The following is a 19,449-nucleotide window of genomic DNA, read 5'->3' on the forward strand; positions in this document are numbered from 1 at the left end:
GCTATCTGTAATTCCGGTTGCCAGAATTTAGTTTTTCAATAGAAATGCATGATTTGAAAGAGTTTTTAAATTTTTTATGGAGCCACCTGTCGAAGCCAAAGACAATTCGGCAAAATGGATCAGGGTAGCTTGATTGCAGCGCCCAAAACAGATTTTTCAGCGTGGACGAGCTCGGCACGCATTTGGTAGGGAAAGGGTTAAAACTGCATTGCCTTAACTGGTAGTCAATTGAACTACTTATATTATAGTGGGCATTATCAAGTAGAAGTAACCAGTTACAAAAGCAATGAATATGACTGATAGCAAGTACTAATCGTTACATGCAATTTGTCACACACAAGTCTGACTAGAAGCGAATAGAGTTGGACCTACTGTCAGGTGTGAGCTACATGCACAATGTAATGAACAAGCTTGAAAACCAGGCCGCTGTTGCAATATCGCTAACACACTTGTTTCATATCATGAATTCGGCCCTGTGCCTTCAGGTTTTCTTTTAAAATGTACAAAACAATTGTTTCTTTATTGTCTCACGCACAAACGATTGTAAGCCTCATCACGTGCCTCTTCTAGGCCGTGTGATGAAACAGACGGTGTCATTGGCTCTAAACGCGGTCGCTTCAAAAGTGGTCCTTGTCCTTCTTCCACAAGTCAAGCACAACCCGGTCAAGTTCCCTGGCTGTGCTTGCGTCAAAACGCTCGAGCCACGACTGCAGGTGACCCTCTGGAGTTGACTCGTACTCTCTGAGCTCCACTTTGTCACCTTAAACAAATTGCAGAGATTAAATAATTTTCAAAGATGCAAATGAACAATGTAATGACCGATATTTCCTGTTGCTCAAATTCTTGTGTTCAGGCCTTTTGAAGCATTTAAAATGAATGAATGTGTTAAACCTCTGCATAATGAAGGTGGTAGCACCGGGAATCCACTTTGTTGTACCAAAACCTCATCATAGTAAAATTTGGAATTTTATGCAAACGACAGTCACAAGGTTTCCTTTTTTGTGTGAGAAATGCCACATGAAACATCTGAACAAGTTCTTTCATCTGAATATGATCTGAAAAAACATTTATCTGCATAGCGCTACTCTAGAAATGAAGGGCTCAAGAGTATACATGAAATCTGCAGGTTACGTGCATGCCAAAAACTGGTTTCAATAACAGAAAAAAATTAATTATGATGACCCTGAAAGCCGATTCCAATGATCTCCAAATTACATCATCCTGCACGAGTTGATTACATTTCATGAAGTTGGCTAGGTAATTTAGTGAAAGCACAACTACCGTGCACATTCCATCAAAACTTTGGGTATTGCCCAGAGTGGTGTTTGATAAACACACAATGTCAAACCCCTTCGCATGCCCGCCACAAAAGCAATAAAAAAAAAACTGGTTTAAAATCACGTGAAAGCGAGGTGAAAACTTGAATAATGGCACTCTCATTCATGGTGACCATCTGTTTCGTGACATTGCGCACATGCATTATGCCCAAAGAATCGAACAAGGTTTGATAGGGTAGCTCAAATTTCAGTTGCCGCTATAGTACGGTCCAACAAAAGTCTTGTAAGTTGGTTTTATTACAGGATACGCGCATAACTTTATGGAGCAGGTAACGGTGCAATGGGTAACCACAAGCAGCTTAAAAAAAAACCCGTTGGCTACTTAAAAACAAGCTGCAGCAGTGAACTTGACAAACGGACTTCAATCTAATTATAATATCTGAAACAACTTCTTTTGTCTGAATGTGATCTTAAAAATCTTATCTGAAAATATTTGCATAACGCTACTCTAAAAATGAACAGACTCCAGAGTATACATGAAATCTGCAAGTAAAGCACAGGCTTCTTCAGGTCTGATCACAAGAACGTTTTCATAATCTGCAAGTGTGCTTCGCTGCCATGCACATTCGCCCAACTAATGGCGGCACCTGTCATGCTTCAAGTGGAGAGGAGGTCCTACTTGCATGTGCTGAGGCTTTCCTATTATGAGTGTCGATGTCACATTCTCCGCGTCATAGGGCAAGCAAACTGTGCTTGAACATGTTCTTTGCAGAAGTGACTAGCCACCACTAGTTGGACTAACTGCAGCGCAGGAAAGCTAGCTTACAATCATGAAAAAGGTCTCTTGTGTTCAAGGTTTCACGCGAATCCCACAACTATTTGAACTGCTCTAAGTTCTTGGTTTTTATACTTCAAAATCATTCTATACCAATAACTATATTCATCTCGACTTCAACTTCACTTCAAACCAAGACACCCAGATGTTTCTAAATTGCGAGAAAGGTGTAAAAGTTCTGCAGCCTTTTTGCATTAACAGTGATGCTACCGAGGACTTCTGATTTGGAGCAATTTTTGGAGCAGCAAAATTTCCGTTTTGGAGCACTTTGGAGCAGCAAAATTTTCATCTTGGAGCATTTTGGAGCAGATAATTTTGCATCTCGGAGCACACTGGAGCAGCGAATTTTACATCCTGGCCTGAGTGCACTACAGAAGCATATTGCAATAACATTCAAGCACCGGAATATTACTATGGGGCTCTTATGAAGGCTAGAAATATTTCGATTCATTGCAAATCTCATGGAAAAAATCATCTCAGGAGTACTCCATATTTCACTCGCTAATGAAAAGTAAAGGCTCATGCAGTTGAGTGTTCTGGATTAACCTCTTCGGTGATTATTTTCGACACTAGCAAATAAACAGAATACCAGATCAATAAAATTGCACTTTATGAAATAACTCTAAATGCATCTATGTGGTTATCAGCAGACATTGTAGACAAACACCGTGATGTACAGCAGTGCCTCAATGCCAAAGAGCCAAACTATCCCTAATGCATTCCCCTAAGAAAACTCCAAGGCGAAAGCCTGATTATTTTTCTTCTCGATCAACGGGTTGATCCTCCCCCTCCTTCTCTGCATGCTTTCTGCACCTCACCTGGTTTTGCGCTAGCTCCATGATCGGCGCACCGATTACGGAAGCATTGTAAAGCGACGACGTCATGTGATGGCGTCATCACGTGACATCACGATATATGACGCTATGATGACGTCACAAGTTTTGACGATCTACGACGTGATGATGGCGGCATCACATGATGATTATTTTTTGCATCAATCGATTTACGCCGCCGACGGTCAATTTTCGTGTTTGATAAAGCATCTGAGGCTTTCGCATTAATATTGCGTATTGAACGTTAACAACCTGGCCTTACATACCAAACTGTCCTCCACCATGTCACCTCTTTGCCATGCGCGAAACAGCTTCGCTTATCATCCACTTCACAGAGTGCAATGGCTCCTCAACTTTTTTAAAATGTTTATTGTGATAACAATTATATGGACACTCGCCGCGGATTTTTGCCGTCGCTATTGCCGTAATTTTCTGTATAAAGACCAAATTAATAAAATCACCACGCGCATTCTTGCCGCAGGTAAAAGCTCGCGAGCGCCGGCGACGAACGCGGCTGAAGCAGAGATTAAAATAGCCGGCCGTCTGTCTCCGTCGCACGGACAGCGCATGAGATAACATCTTCCCGTGTGCGGGCCTGCCGTCGATTGCTCATCAAAGAGAGAGGAAACGCCCCACCCGTCTTTCGTAAGGAGCATGAAAGGACGGGGGGGAGCGGAGGGGGGGGAGGGGACCGCATCGTTCGAAGGGCGCAGTCGCTTGCGCGCGCGCTATCTCGAGGCATGAGGAGACGGCTCGTAAACTTGCTGTGCTCTCAACGCTTACTTCGTGTTTAGAGATCTCAGAGCAAGAAAATGCTTCGGTTCCTGGAGCGGCCATATTCCCTTAAACCAGTGTTTTGTTGAGTTACGCGAGATCGGATCCAAAATAGTTAGCTGCTAGCCTTACTTCGTTTAACAATACAATTTGTTGGTATCGCATTCATTGCTTCGCCCTTAAGCGAAACTGAGTTTTTTTAACCGTCAGCTATTCACCCTCGAAAGCGAGGGGCGGACGTGTAACATGGCGTAGCCGCTTCACTGTGGGCCGTCAGCGACGGGCCCGCTACTGACAGCTGCGCATTTTCAGCTGCTCCGACCAGGAGATATGATTTTACTAATGAGATGACATTTTTAAAAAAGCAAGCAAAAAATTCGAATTGGAACCCTAGCACGTGAGCTCGAAAGGGCAGGGCCTTTTAGGGGGTATTTACCACAGAGTGATTACAAACTCGGACGTGCTGGTATAAGCAATTACGAAAAAGCTCTTCCGAATCAAGATCCGTGGATGAAGTATATCTAAGGAAAAGTGTGAACGCGTTTCCACCGTTCGCGTGCTCTTCCATAAATGCGAAGCAAGGAAAATTCGATATTGTCCCATATATCTACTGCTAGCGATCCCAGATTTCATTCCGCGATGTCCGGAAACAGAATTGACAAACATTTTAGCAGCACACATGTAGTTATAACTGAACATTGCTTTCCTTACGTGCCGTAAGACGCTTGAAACAAGCTATCAGCAGCGTTTCTAGAACAGACGAGGTCCGCCGATGAATCGTCGTCGCACTTTCTCGCTACCGATAGGCCTAGACGTCACGAGCCTGTGCGGAGAGCGCGTTTTTCTGTCGAGCCGACTTGCAGAACAGAAGCTGCGTCGGCACCGTGCATAGCATCGTGGCTTACTAGGGACGCACGCGCGAGCGCTATTTATTCAGCGGAATAATTCTTCGTCCATGGTTGCGACTTTGGCAGCCCCAAGATCAAACTGCACATGTTCTGACGCGCCGGCCGTGCGATTGCCGGTGATAGACGCCCCCAAACCCGAGACTTTGGCGCAGTTTGGCGCAATTTTCGTCGATATTATCAGGATGGCGCAGTAAATACAATTTGGCGCATTTTGGCGCAGTTGGCGCAGGAGTGGAATCACTGCATTAAGAACTGATTGGCCGAACACCCACCGTTGAGAACTGTGTTGCTCTGGACAAAAATACGTCGGGGCTTCTTGCGGGCCATCACAATGTCCCAATACTTGAGGAAGGGATAGCGGCCAATGTCGCTCACTTCGGAGTACCGATCGTACATTTCCGTGGCTGCACGAAGATTGGCCGTTGACTTGAATAGCTGCAAGGAAGGCAAACGCACACTTGGACGTAAATAAACACAGATGGTAAGCATCAGGTAGGCTTACAACTCGGGGTGTGCAAATAGACTCTAACCTCGTTATAACGAGATGGGATATAATGAATTAATGGATGCAGTAGACTTTCATCATTTGGCCCTGGAGGAACTGACAAAATCGGTTGAATTCATAAAGAGTTGGGGAAAACAATAAAACACACTGCCATGAACTCACTTGGCAGCATTTGAGCCACTTGTGACATGTACTAAATCGAGCGTGTACCCAACATTTTATGGGTCCAAAGTAACAATGATATTGCCTTAACTAAGAATTCAAGGCACACCTGATTATTTAGCAAAACAGTATACTTTGCATTCAGGCAATACTGAAAATTAGGGGTGTGCGAATAATCGAACTTTCGAATATTTTTCGAACAGTGTTTGCTATTCGATTCGATTCGCACCGGAATTTTACTATTCAAACTATTCAAACCTCCGGAAAATAAATATAATGATAATAAATTGGCATGCAGCGTGCTTGGTCTTGCGTTTTGGGGCGCCGAGCTTGGCCAGGGGTTCAGCTGCCGATGCGTGAAGTGCCCATCCCCGATTCCGAGGAGCCAGGGATGCGATTCGTTGCTTGCAACGAAGCACATTGCAGCTGCTTCGCTTTCGCAAAAAAGCCGCAACTAGCGCAAGTTAGGATTAGCCACGACTTCGAGCAGTAAGCTTGGTCGCGATGTGCGCGGTTGCGGTGCCCAGTGTTTCAAAGTACCGTCACGTTCGATCGTGAGTACAAAGAGTCGTCCAGCGATGGTCTTCGTTATGAGGTCCGAAGTGCTGACAAGCAGAACCTCTAACCGTAGGTCCCACGAGTTGATCCGAGATGCGTATCTGCGATGTTCGCGGTGCACTATCGTAATCTAATGAATGAGGTTCCGTTTGCAGCTGCCAAACTAAAGCATAATTATATTCTAAGTGATCGTCGACCCGTGAACACAGAACGAGCGAACGCGTCACTAAGTAGCATGATTGTCGACAACCGTGACATCGCGACGAGCAAGCAGCAGACGAAGCTCTCCCGGAGCGAGCATTGGACTAATGGCGAGGCGTGCTGCAGCAACATTGCGGACGCAGCCAATGGGAGACCTCGAAACGAACTTTAAACATTTGCTTTTTGTGTGATGGTTTCTGAATGGAGGACTTAGCTGAGGAGGGAAATTTGAAGATGGAGAAATGCTCTCTCCGAAGAGCCCAAAATGGTGGCGCCCGGTTGCGCCATTGTGGAACTACAGTGAACTCCCGTTAAGACGAACTCGGTTAAGACGAATTCTCGCTTATACCGAACAACACGGGACCATTTATTTGGTTTCCCATAGACTCAATGCAAAAAAAAATCGCTTAAGACGAACCGCCCAACTGTACTCTTCTGTTAAGACGAACTTTCGCGATGATCGACAACGCTAGCGATTCTGCGAAACGAACACTGCAGTCTTGGTGGGGCATTCAGGCGACCGAGAAAAAGCAAAAAAGATGAAAAAAAAAGCACTTCCTGGAGCAAAGACGCGAAGCAAATCGCGACGCGGAGGGCGCCAGATAAACGAAGAAGACGGGTCAGCGGATAAAGCCGGTATCCCCTCTCACCGTCAGCCTGTGGGTGGGGGAGCTGTGGGCTTTATCAGCAAAGAAAGCAACAAAAAGAGTGGGGGATTCACAACTTGGACCCCCAAGCCATTGCGTCCTTTTGTATCCCCCCCCCGCTCTTCGGCTTCCCAGCTGGAGTACAAAGGAGAACAGAACAACACAAGAGCTTGGGGCCCCTCCGCCCAGAGGGGGCAAACGCAAGGGGAGTGGGGGGAAAAAAAGAAAGCGACAACAGGAACAAAAATGGTCTGTGCATTACAATCGAGTACGAAACCGAAACCACGATCAGAGGGGTCAGGTGCATTGTCATCGCCATCACACAATGGCGGCCGAGCACATGTATTTTGTGGTCAATTCGCGTTGGTTCGCGTAGGACCTGTACGCGTTCTATCTGTTCCCAGTGAAGTGCAAATTGTGATGAGCCATTTTGATTATGGAAACGCACGACAAAGGAAGGCTATTTTGCACAGTGAATATAGCTGCGTCGTGTCTTTTTCGTGGCGAGGCTTGTGACCGTGAGTAGCCCGATGGGATATCTTCAGCTGCACGTCGATCAGGAAAAGTTACTACCGGCCGAAAACGGGAAAATATCCGGACCTCGAAGAAAACCTTGCAGACTTTCTTACAGCGTATAATGACTTTGTCAAGGCAACAGCACGCGACCGAGGCGTATCCAGAAGTGATCTTAGAGCCAGCAAAACAGGCTCACAGAAGAAAACGAACTGCCAGGACAATAAATTTTGCATTCTTTGAAGGAAAATTGTGCTTGTCTCTTAATTTTTTTTCTTATCGTCAACATAGGAGCGTGTTACAGTTTTATCATTAAAATGTGGTAGCAAATATCTTCACGAGCATTTTTTTTTTATTTTTGAACGCGCGAAATCGGGTGCTCGTAGGATTCGTGTAAATACTCTGCTTGAAGGCATAGTCTTTATCTAGATGAGCCAAATAAATGCTTTTTCTTGTCTTTTTGCCCCACATTGTAAGTCTACTGCATTCAGTGTTTCAAGTAACATATTTGGATGCACTTGGCATGTTAGCATCTCTCTTTTTGGGGGCACTTCTGATAAGCCGAACTCCTGATAAGACGAACAGATGACCGCGGTCCCTTCGAGTTCGTCTTAACGGGAGTCTACTGTATAATTTATTTATTTATTTTTACATACTGCCAGTCAGATTGCAGGAGGGCAACCAAAAGATACAAGAGATACACTTAAATTGAAAAAGTGAAAATGTATGACTACAGATCTAATATGATATTACATGGATTGTATGGGAGCATAAGCAATGTGGTGAAAAACATTTAGAACTTAGATTTGGTACACAGTGGACCGTTTCAATAACATGCAAAAAAGTCACTAATAAACATGAAAGAAAATTCACTGCGTATGGCACTGATAATTAACATAATCAAAAGGCACTCAAGAATTGTACAAGTAAAGGAGAAAAAGAAAACATCAACTTAGCTATGGGTGGCACGAATATGGTTATCAAGCAACGTCAAAAAAGTATTCAAATCGTTACTATTAGTTATACAGCCGGGTAATCTATTCCATTCTCTAATTGACTGTGGGAAGAAAGAATACTTGAAGCAGTTGCTGTTGAAACGGTATTCCTGTAAAGTTAATGGATGTTTGTGGCGTGACTGTCTGGTTTCCGAAACGGATATGAAGCTAGAGCTGTCAATGTTTAGCTGTTTATGAATAAGTTGGAAGAGCATTTTTAGGCATGAGAATTTAGCGCGATTTCGTAATGTTAGTAGCCCAGCTCTTGTGATTAATTCAGTGGGTGAATCGAGCAAACTGTATTTGTTGTAGATAAACCTAACCGCCTTTCTTTGTACACTTTCTAGCTTTTTAATTAAGTTGTTTGTGGCCGTTAACCAGACTAAGTTAGCGTATTCTATTGTAGGTAAAATAAAGGTTTCATAGGCTAAGAGTTTTGTTTGAGGTGGTGCAGATCGTAGTCGTCTTTTAAGGAAAAATAATCTTTTTAAGGCTGAAGATGTAACGTAGTTAACATGTGCCTCCCATCTAAGGTCACTAGAAATGACCAGTTCAAGATACTTATGCTGTTTGAGGGAAGTTAGTACAGGGGTGCAACAGCCGAAATAGGATTTGGAGCAACTTTTGGAGCAGCAAAATGTTGCTTTTGGAGCACAAAAATCCAAATTTGGAGCAGGTTGCAAAAAAAAAAGCCTGAATTTTTTTAGCCCGAAATCCCAAATTTGGAGCAGTATAACAAAGAAGGCTTACTTTTATAAAAGAAAACAAAAATATGTAAAAACCATTCAACATCAGCTAATTCTTGCACATTGCACGTGAACACTGCTATTTCAAAAAAAGCAGTGTGTCGAGCCACCCCACAGTGCAAACAATGACCAAGTCCACATTAGCATTTGCAGGACCTGTCAAATAATTCGACAGGCACTGGAAATGCTAATGTGGACCTGCGAACCTGGCAACCTGGAAATTTGGGAGATTCGTAAAGCAGGAGCAAGTGGGGGTAGCAAAAAAAGAAAACTCGCATATGCTTTTGTCTATTGTTTTTCAAGGCCACAGAAACGCCGTACACAGCAGCTCCAAATGCTTGCCAATAATTTTTTAGACATCAGAGATCATACAAGTACTCGTGATTACACGGCACGTGCACGAATGAGTAATTAAGGAACAAAATATGCTGTGTCCCTGACAGCTAGTACCTAATAACCCCTTCTAAATCTCAGTATGCTTTTCTGCACGACACCAGTGTAATGCAGCAAAAGTGGCTTAAAAAGCGTTCTGCACGCAATAATACGAGCATCAGGAAATTTGAGAACTACTGTCCTTTTCCATTGCGATAGCAACTATATGGACACTCTCGACGAGTTATTGCCGTCATCTCCCGTATAAAGTCCAAATTGATAACATATCCCTGTGCATAGTATGTTCTACCGTGGGTAAAACCGCGCGAGTGTGTGCGACGAACGCGGCTGAAGCAGATATCAAACGAGCCAGCCCATCTCCATCGCTTGGAGGGCGCATGCGATAACACCACTGCGCTCGGGAAGCCTGCTACGAAGCATAGAGGAAACGTTCCGCCCGTCTTGAACGAGCATGAAAAGATACGAGGGGGCGGGGGGGGGGGCTGTCGCTCGAGCAGCAACTTTCGAACTTTGATTCTAAGGGCGCGGTTGCGATCGCTGGCGCGCGCGCTATCTCGGCAGCCATTAGCGGGCGGCTCGTATATCCTGCTACAAGGGTGTACACGAGTGGGCTCGTGTACACCCTTGTACACGAGTGGGCTCTTTAACAATTTGAGAGAGATTAAATGTCAGCATAGTAATCAATAATAATGTCGGGCGAAGATGACTGATGGGTCACAGTGAGCCAGTCGATATCAGGGAGGTTAAAATCGCCAACAAGTATAAGCCTGCATGCAAGAGCGTGAATGTGCAGGTATTGATACAGGGAATGCGTTGCTTCCGAGTATGACGAGGGACTCCGATAAACGCAACCAATTACCATTGGACAGGTGGTCAAGTGCATTTTACAAAAAACTGCTTCCACCCCTTCGACATCGGGGAGGGCCGTGAAGGCGATATCTTTTCTTATTAGGATGGCCACACCTCCCCCCCATGTAGTTCTGTCTTTACGTAAGATTACGTAGTTGGGCGGCGTTATCTCGAAGTCCATGACGTCACTTGACAGCCACGTTTCGGTGAGTGCGACGAAGTCAGGATCTGTGCTGAGTAAAAATGATTCTAGCCAGGTTGTCTTTAGAAGAATGCCGCGAACATTTTTGGAATGTAATTAATGTTTTTGGAATGTAATTTACAATATGCTTAGGAATCCTCTGAAACTTTTTTCCTGTAATTTCGCTTCGAAGTATTTGAAAAATATTCGAGAAATATTCTAAAGTTATTTGATTCGATTCGCACTCAAAATTTTGCTATTCGCACAAATCTACTGAAAATATGAAACCAGCAAACTTGATCTTCGTGGAATGAAACTTCATTTTACTTAATGTCTGTCATCGTTGTTCTCAGGCAGCACTTCATCACTATGAAGAATGACATATGCTGTCCCGAATGTTCATTCAATAACACATTTTCATTTACGAAACAACTGCTCAATAACTGCAAACAGGAATGGTGGCCCCCATGAAAGTGACCACTTTGCCAGTTTGTCCTGCGATGCGTGCAACTCTCCGGAAAGCCAAACACCCTTGGCTTTTTGCCGTATACTGAACATGTAAAAATAACTTATATGAAAGTGGACCCATAATCAGATGAAAGTGGACCCATAATCAGACTGAAAGTACTGCGTCATTTTTGTCATGCTTCGCAAATCACACATGAACCCGCCATCCATGGTTGCCATCTAGTGATTGCAATGGCGATGGCCAGGCTGCCTTCAAGTAGGTTGTTGTGAATGCAGTTTTTGTTTTGTGTTGGACTGCACTGCCCGAGAAATCTAAGTGATAATAAGGGTGTATACGTGAGTGATAATAAGGGTGTATACGTGGGCTTGAAGCTAGTGGGTCATTTCTTAAGCTTCGTAGTAGCGCGGCAAAGAACTTGGACACCAGAAAGAAACTTATGACGACACACAGTGACAAGTCTACTGATATTTCTAAAAATAGAAAAAAAAAACGATTTAGAGTTGAATATATGCTCTACTAATTCATCGCAAGCTACTGTTTTCTCACTAAAGCAGGCGATTTCGATGAGTGATGATGCGTGTTTGAAACGTTCACTGTGCCCTAAGCACCGCAAAGTAGGACGCTGTTGTTACTGAAACCATTGCTGGAGTCACTGTTGTGGTCAAGTACGTGTGAGATGACCGGCCAAGTCTGAATTACCTGGTGAAGACTACTTTCGGGATTGAAATAATGAGCGTTTGCTCCCGCAGAAACATACAGGGTGCAAGAACAGACATTCGGTTGTGACAGAACTAACGAAAAAAATTGAATTAACTAGAGTTGAATTAACAAAAGTTTACTGTACTGCCCTATGCATAACACCAAAAAACCAGTGTTGACCAGGGCAGCGAATGCTTTTTCTGCAAGATGGCCAGGACAATTACCTGTAGCTTGAGGAGGAACTGCTCGATGCAGGGACGGCCGAAAGAGAGGATTTTTGTCCGGTCCACGGTGATGAGCAAGTCCGGCTTGCCGTCCTCGCCGGTAGTCTCGCGGATCTCCACCAAGTCGCCCGCCTCCAGAAGCACACGCATGATCACAAACCGGGCGCGCGAGTGTGCCTGCCAGAATAAACACGGACCCAAGAAAATGTAAAAAACTTGCCTCAGACCTGAAACTTGAGGCACAAAACAAAAGATGAATGCCCATTTAAAATAGGAACTTCACCATCCTAAAAGGCGCTTTATTGCGGGGCTAGAAGACCAACAGAAATTTTTTTTAGTAGAGTCCTTCAGCGACAAAACAGCAAAATCTTGTTACAAGAGACATGGTCTCAAGAAACACAGAGTTAGAAGGGACACTTGAAAATTAGGGGTGTGCGAATATTCGAAATTTCGAATATTTTTCGAATAGAGTTTGCTATTCGATTCGATTCGCACTGGAATTTTACTATTCGAACTATTTGAACTTCCCAAAAACAAGTACAGTCAACGTCTGATTGAAAGTGGCCTCTTCAGATTTTTAATATGCCTCACCTCATTACACTCTCGTATTGCGGCAAAGCTGCCTTTCAAGCTTCGTTACGGTCAAACTTTGCCAAAAGACAAAGTCCGGTTGGAAGTGGTCCCTAGATTTTCAATATGCTTCACCTCATCACACCCCCGTATTGCGGCAAAGCTGCCTTTCAAGCTCCGCTACGGTCGCAAATGTATTAACTCAAGAAAACGCTGGTTCTAATATGGAGATGAAAGATGTGGCAGAGTTGGGGGCTCATTTAATGCTGTTTTGGACCTGAAATTTGGGCAGGAAGTCCGAAAAATCGGACGCCGAAGCTTTTTAGCATCCAAAATTTCAGATGTTCTTATATATCGACGTCTACGAGGCAGATTTGGAACTCTGGACTTGAAGGGAGCGCACCCTTGTCCGCCACATCAGTTAGCCTTCCACAGCAGTTGAAAGAGGAGGAGAGGCTGAGAAAATGGCGTCTCTGCCTATCACGTGTAAAGTGTTGTCGGCAACACTTTGGTTGCACCAAATCATGTACATAAATACAATTCGGCCTCTACATTGCCTCACTCTTGATAAGAAAGACAACTATGAAATATGACCCGACCAGCGCTTCATCAACCTAGCGAAAAGAAACACTTTCATGTTGCTATCTCACAAGAACACACTTAGGGATTCTCTGCAACTTTTTCTGTAATTTCACTTCGAATTATTCGAAAAATGTTTGAGAAATATTCGAAAATTATTCGAAATTATTCGATTCGATTCGCACTCAATCTTTATTATTCGAATTCGCTTCGCACCCAAAATTTTGCTATTCGCACAGCTCTAGTTTTCAGTCTTTCCGTCGTGCAGTTTTCATGAGAGCAAAAAGGAGATGGAAATGTTTGCCCAGGCGAGAAGCTGGTCAAAAGCATAGGGGGAAGGCGTAGCTATCAGACAGTAAAAAAAGGGCCCACGTACATCTACTTCAAATCATGCAACACTGGTTGCAAATGTGGAAAATTAGAAATTGACCACCACCTCGCAAGCCGCATGATCACCCGAATGATCACATCTATGCCTTCAATGAGTGCGCAAAGCGAACTTGACAGACAAATCTGTCTCTAGAAATCGGCGCCATCTGCAAGCCCTTTGTATGCAACTCCAATAAGCATGAGGACGGACTCGACATAGCAGCAGCGGCCGAAAAAGCCATCATCCATTTGAGGAAGACACGGCAGAAGTCTATTAAAGGGACACTAAAGGCAAATAACAATTTATGTCAGAGTGAAAGCCCAATGTATGACAACTTCTAAAACAGCAATATTATCAACAGCAGTGCCCTACTTACCGAGAAATTAGGCTAAATGTATCATATGATGAGCGCCACGAGTGGGACATTTTCGAAGTGATCCCGATGACGTATGGAAGTCGGCCTACAATAAATCACTAGTAATCAAGCTAGCAGCAGTAAAAAAAGAACATTCCAAGCATCAAAAGACGTAATAAAATGCTGTTTGTTCGTTTCCGCTTGATTCACGGAAAACAAAACCTCCGTGGCGTTGCCATGGGGAACGGCGCGCGTGGTTCAAAGGTTGCGTTTTCGCCGAACTGCGCCAACTGCGCCTCGCCCGTCTCAGTGGTAGTTTCGGGATCGCGTACTGCCGTGCGTGTTTTGCGCGCTCGTGAAAGTCGCTCTGACAGAAATTTCGACAAAATGCCGCATGCGTGTGATATTGCCGGATGCCCGAATGGTGCACAACGCCAGTGCTGCAGCAAGGAAACCGGTGTGTCTTTTCACTGGGTGCCGCGGAATGAACCCTTACGCTCGAACTGGCTTAGTGCCATGCCATTGCGCCAGTTTGCTAAACAATCAAAACCTCTGCGTGTGTGCTCGCTGCACTTTCTTTCTGAGGATTACGAGACCAACCGCAACTTGGTGAAGGCTTTGAATGTGCCCATCCGAGCAAGTCTTTGCCGCAGCGCCGTTGTTGCTACTGTGGGTCCCGCTACTTCCGCTCGGCTGCTACTAGTGTCGGCGGCCGCGCAGTAAAAGCGGGCAACGTTGGGCACGGCAGCAGTGACGTATGAAAGTCGTATTTTCAGGCGGGAGATTTGAAGCGCGCTAACGCAATGCGGACCACTAAAACGTGATTTTATTTCAAAATAAGCACTTCCTTGGCACAAAAGCAGCACTACGAGGTTTCTGGACCGCTATTTCAACAATCAACGTCGACTTAATATTTGCCTTTAGTGTCCCTTTAAGGACTTTTTTTCTGCCAAGTGAGTCACCAGCTGGCGTGCCGAGTTTGGCGTGAATAAAGTAGGAATTCTTTGCTGTATTTTTTCTTTTTTTTCTTTTACTAGTTTTTCTCCGTGCGACGGCAGTTTTTCGTTTGCGTGGCGGGCTGCTGTGACATTCGGTGGTGAGTACATCCTCTCTTGCGTGCTAATTGTCGGTAGAAATGGATATTGGCTATAACGGACTAATGGTTATAACGAAGTAATTACGACTCCCCCTTCAACTTCATTATAACCAGGTTTTACTGTATTTATTTTCATCATGGATGAAGAGAACCGTAGCAAGGGCAGTCACCGGCCAGTGAAGTATCGCTCGGTGAACAAATTTTGAGGACGCCGGCGCAAATTGAGGCCAAACACTCGGCAAGTGCGTCTGCTGCCACGAGGCCTAGCGACGGCGACAGCGATGCTTCCGATGAGTTTGCCGCGGCGTTCGAGTATGTCAGTGCCTCTCAAAGAGAAGATCGGACTCTTCGACGACGAAGAAAGATCACGGTAGAAAGAGTCTTCCTTGAGCACTGACATGACAGCATTGAACATCCTCGTGATCGGTGCAGTGTGTCCAACGTGTCATCGTTTGAGAATACGCGTCCGAGATCCAGCTTACAAACATAAAAGCGTCGTTTCTGGAACTACAATGCGAGAACAGCGAGTGCCCCGAAAGTATTATTTCGATGACGTATACGTTGCGGCGAGTTGCTTTGAGCGAGGAGGCCAGCGTAGGGGCGGCGAGTGACAGACCGATCGCAAGCAGAACCTACGGCAGCAGGAGCTCGCGCAATAGCTACTCTGCTCGAAGAGCTGTGAAGGAGAAACTTATGGCGCTGGCTCATTTTAGTGGCAGTGGCTAATAGAAGAACAATTTACCTCTTTTGTGTGCAATTTTGATCGGATTTCGTTACCTCTTTCATAAATAAACATCCAATTTTAACTTTAAAATTCATTTTTCTCTAAACACACTTTTTGGCAACTTTTTGAGCGTGCCCCTCTAGTTTTCGGTACTTGTGGTACTCGGATCTGCATGAAATTTTGCCCAAATTTTCACTAAGGTGTGAGGAGTGCAGTTATCTCCTCCAAATCTCAATATTATTTATGCATATTAAAAAATTTCCAAGTAAACGTTTACCGGGGTCTGGGTAATGATGGATTTCCCATGTTTGAATTTTTCACGTCTAGCAAATATTTTCTATGCACTTTCTGGATAGTTTTCGGCACTCTACAGTTCAAATTGAACAATATGAGCCATTAATTGTGAAAATGTATATAGAAGTTTAAGGATCGAAGTAGGGGGAGTAAAAGGCCTATGTTTTACACATTTGTCATGGTGCACAACAAAAAGTATGCAACTTACAAGAAAACTAATTACATATTTGAAATCAGCGTAAAAATCTCTACAAACACCTGAAGTTTCATTGCTCTAGGCTGAATATTAAAAAAAAAGTGTCTTCGACCCGCATCTCCCCTTATTGATAACAGTGCATGAAACGCTACCTATGCATTCATGTTTTAAATACCCATAAGCCAGAAATTAACCTAGAGAAAGCATGTTTTAAATCTTTCTTGCCAATTTGTACAGCAATCACAGAGAAATTAACAAGATAGGCCATTAGTTGCTGGTGCATTGGCATATTGGTTCCTTACCTGAAGCCAGGACTTGGTGTGTGGGTTGTAGGTCTGCATTCCCTCGACTCCCTTGACCACCATGGTGAGCCAATTGACGTACGCCACGTCCTGGCCAAGGTCACCCTCAAAGCCAAACAGCCTGTTGAATACAAGCACAGTTATGTATAGATATCTGTTTACCAATACAAAAATGTTCAAATGTGAACTGAATATAAATAACTTTATAATGTCATTTAGTCATATACAGACGCAATTATACACACGCTTCGCTATCTCTACATGTTCGTATGTAAAGATTATGTTGCAAATAGTGAAAAATGAAGACTCACTGCATCTGCATAAAAGCCTTAAGCGGCCTAAAGTGACTGCAGATAATAAAGAAATGAGCTTCCCTCAACACAGTGAAGCTAGCTCCCCACCTATTTTCCTTTTTATTTGAAAGTAAAGCCAATGTATAGAATAATTTCTAAGCAAACAGTCCAGGTACAGTCAAGCCTCAATGTAATGAAGTCATACCTGCAGTGAAAAACTCGGTTTTATTGCGAATTTCATTATGTTGAGGTTTCTACATTTTAGCAGCAAAAGCACAGGTCTGAAGAACAGTCCTGCCTCTCATTGGTAAGCACACTGAGGAGAGCACAGTAGCACGACTGGTCAAAGTGTGCAAGAAATTCGAGCTCTCGCACGGCTGTGTACTAATGCCCAACGGCAATACCAAGGAACCTTTTGAAGCCATGACAGGGAACATGACAGCAGAACGGACCAATCAACTTTTTTTCCTGGTGCGTCTATGTTAATTTGTAGAACAATCTGCTAATTCAGTGAAAACTGGCCCCGCTTAAACGGACACCAAAGACACAAAGCATTTATCTCCATAAGTAAGTTGCAAGTTCACGATACTGAAAGAACCACTCTAACCACAAGAAGACGCATGGTAAGAGAGAAAATGTGCAAAAAGAAAACACAGCTGGCAACGCTGTCTTGGAGTTCCCGCACCAGCTCCCCATGATGTCAGAGATTTCGACAGCCCACCCACCCCAACCTCTTTCGGCAGGAACCATTAACATCTAGAATTACCTCTAAATTGATTCTATAGTCCTGCACAACTTTAGAAGGCAGCGGCCACGTCACCAGCAGATGCACACAAGCCTGCACCGATGAGCTCGCATTCTAAATTTGATTTCATGAGCCGGAGGGACGGTGACCCTGACGTTGGAAAGCACGGACGAGAACAGAAGTGGGACTATATTTAATTAGTTGCAGAGGCAATCAGCTGCTGTGCTTCAGTCACCTGGGCTGCACCTCTCCAGTCTTCCTAAGCTGTGCCCAACTATACACACAAAATAGACTGCTTGAAAAAACATTGCACATATAAAGTTTGTTCAATCAATTAGTTATATGAAGTGCTGTATAGTGTTTCTTCGAAAGGCCGAAAAAATGACGTCTTGGCACATGCTTGGTGCAAATTACAAAATTTTTTGCCGAAATTGTAGCAGGTTTCATCACTCGGCACAGTTTGGCGCAATTGCTACAGCTACCACACCACTGCAGCTATTTTAGATCCTAGGCAAACGTAGTGTTCTACAACATCTGTTATGTTGTTACAGTACACTTTTGTTAAATGGAACCTGAAAGCGCTAGGAAAGTATGTTCCGTTTATCAGGAGTTCCATTTATTGAGAGATGAACAGAGGTGCATATTTCAAGCATGAAACCAATCTTATTAGGGGCAGTTGTTCCATTTAAGCAGCAATTCCGTTTAAGAAATCCGTTTACTGAGAGCCTACTGTATTTATATGAATGCTCTGTGTTTCACTTGCTGTCGTAACCATAGTGTTTCCGGGCAGGTTATATGCAGGACAATACATACATTCATTTGCTTCGAATACCTCGAAAATTTCAAATTTTAAAATCCGAGCCAAACCAAAAACTGAATAGCAGAACATTCAATCGACTATTTAAAAGCATAGGCTATTTGCGTACGCCAACATGAAAAAAAAAAAAAAACACACACACGAGAGTACCACGTGCTTCTAAAAAAGAGCTTGCACTTTGAAACAATGCACCCCGTGACACAGTTTCATGAGGGCAAGTGTTCCTTGCTTCGGCAAGATAGCGGGCAAAAGAACCAATGAAAGGTACTATTCACTTCCAAAAATTTACAAAATAATTTGCTGCTTGCTACTTGCGGACAAAAAAAAAAGCAGCGCTCCACTAGCAAGATTCACATTTCACATTGCTGAAGCATACGACAATCATAGCAATCGCAGGTGTCACCTTACTTGAGAACGTCTTCCACAGTGCAGAGGTACAGCCCAACACACTCTGCCCGGCACTCTTCGTAGGACGAACCCAGGGCCCCAAAGACCGAGTCGTACGTCTCGCCTTCCTTGTACCAGCTCGACACCTATCGTCACACAGAGGTGGGCGCAGGAATGAGTCAGCAAAACCGACTCGTGGCCAGACTTTGCTGCTATTGGCAACTCTCGTGTCCACATACAGTTATAGCTGCAGGGCAACACGGCCTAAACTTTCTCTAGCAGACCAATAGATCGCAATCAGTTGAATATTGCATAGAGGTGAGAGCTTTCGATTTATTTTATTTCGTCATACGCTTGGTGAAAAAAATCTTAGTCTGACAACATTAAATATTTCATTTAGCCTACAACTAGCTATTGCACAAGGGGTGCAAAGTAGTGCCACGTTGTGGTCAACGTTATATAGTAACACCTTGAATGTCGGGTATTTTGTACAAGTCCATCAAATATTCTTGCAGTTGCTTGCCAACAATAAATTATTGAATGAAGGTGAAACTTTGTGCTGTGTCTTATATTACACACCTAGGTCAGAAATAAGTTGTTTCACCCACTATGAAATATGACAGCCACCAAGTAAACCAAATTCAGCCATCTGAGAAAGCTGGCCTTGTTGCCTATATGGACGTCACATCAGACAACATAAGTCTTTCATTCATTTGGCTTCAGTAAATTCGATCTTGCAGTTAATCTGATCTTCACTGAAAGCTCCAGTTGGCATCCATGCATTTCTATGACCCTAAACTCTTGTTATTTCAATTCTGAAACTAACCTGCACTAGATAATTTGAACATGCACCCAGACACATACTGTATTTACTCGATTGTAACGCGACCACAAGTGTAACACGAGGGGTGATTTTTCATTGAGTCCAGGAAGAAAAAAAATAAAACAAAAA

General features: G+C 43.9%; 1 protein-coding gene across 1 annotated transcript in view; it reads right to left on the bottom strand.

The window, feature by feature from the left end:
* Positions 1–535: 535 nt before the first annotated feature.
* The window catches only part of LOC119395994 (dipeptidyl peptidase 3), a 101,934-nt gene continuing 83,020 nt past the window's right edge, over positions 536–19,449 (bottom strand). Inside the window, exons 18-22 of the mRNA XM_037663021.2 lie at positions 18,519–18,643; positions 16,256–16,376; positions 11,770–11,946; positions 4,900–5,062; positions 536–760 (exon numbers count right to left, since the gene is read on the bottom strand). Coding sequence (XP_037518949.1) covers positions 618–760; positions 4,900–5,062; positions 11,770–11,946; positions 16,256–16,376; positions 18,519–18,643 — 729 coding nt within the window. The 3' untranslated portion in view covers positions 536–617. The remainder of the gene's footprint in view (positions 761–4,899; positions 5,063–11,769; positions 11,947–16,255; positions 16,377–18,518; positions 18,644–19,449) is intronic.

This window comes from Rhipicephalus sanguineus, chromosome 6 (assembly GCF_013339695.2).
Source record: "Rhipicephalus sanguineus isolate Rsan-2018 chromosome 6, BIME_Rsan_1.4, whole genome shotgun sequence".
NCBI lineage: Eukaryota > Metazoa > Arthropoda > Arachnida > Ixodida > Ixodidae > Rhipicephalus > Rhipicephalus sanguineus.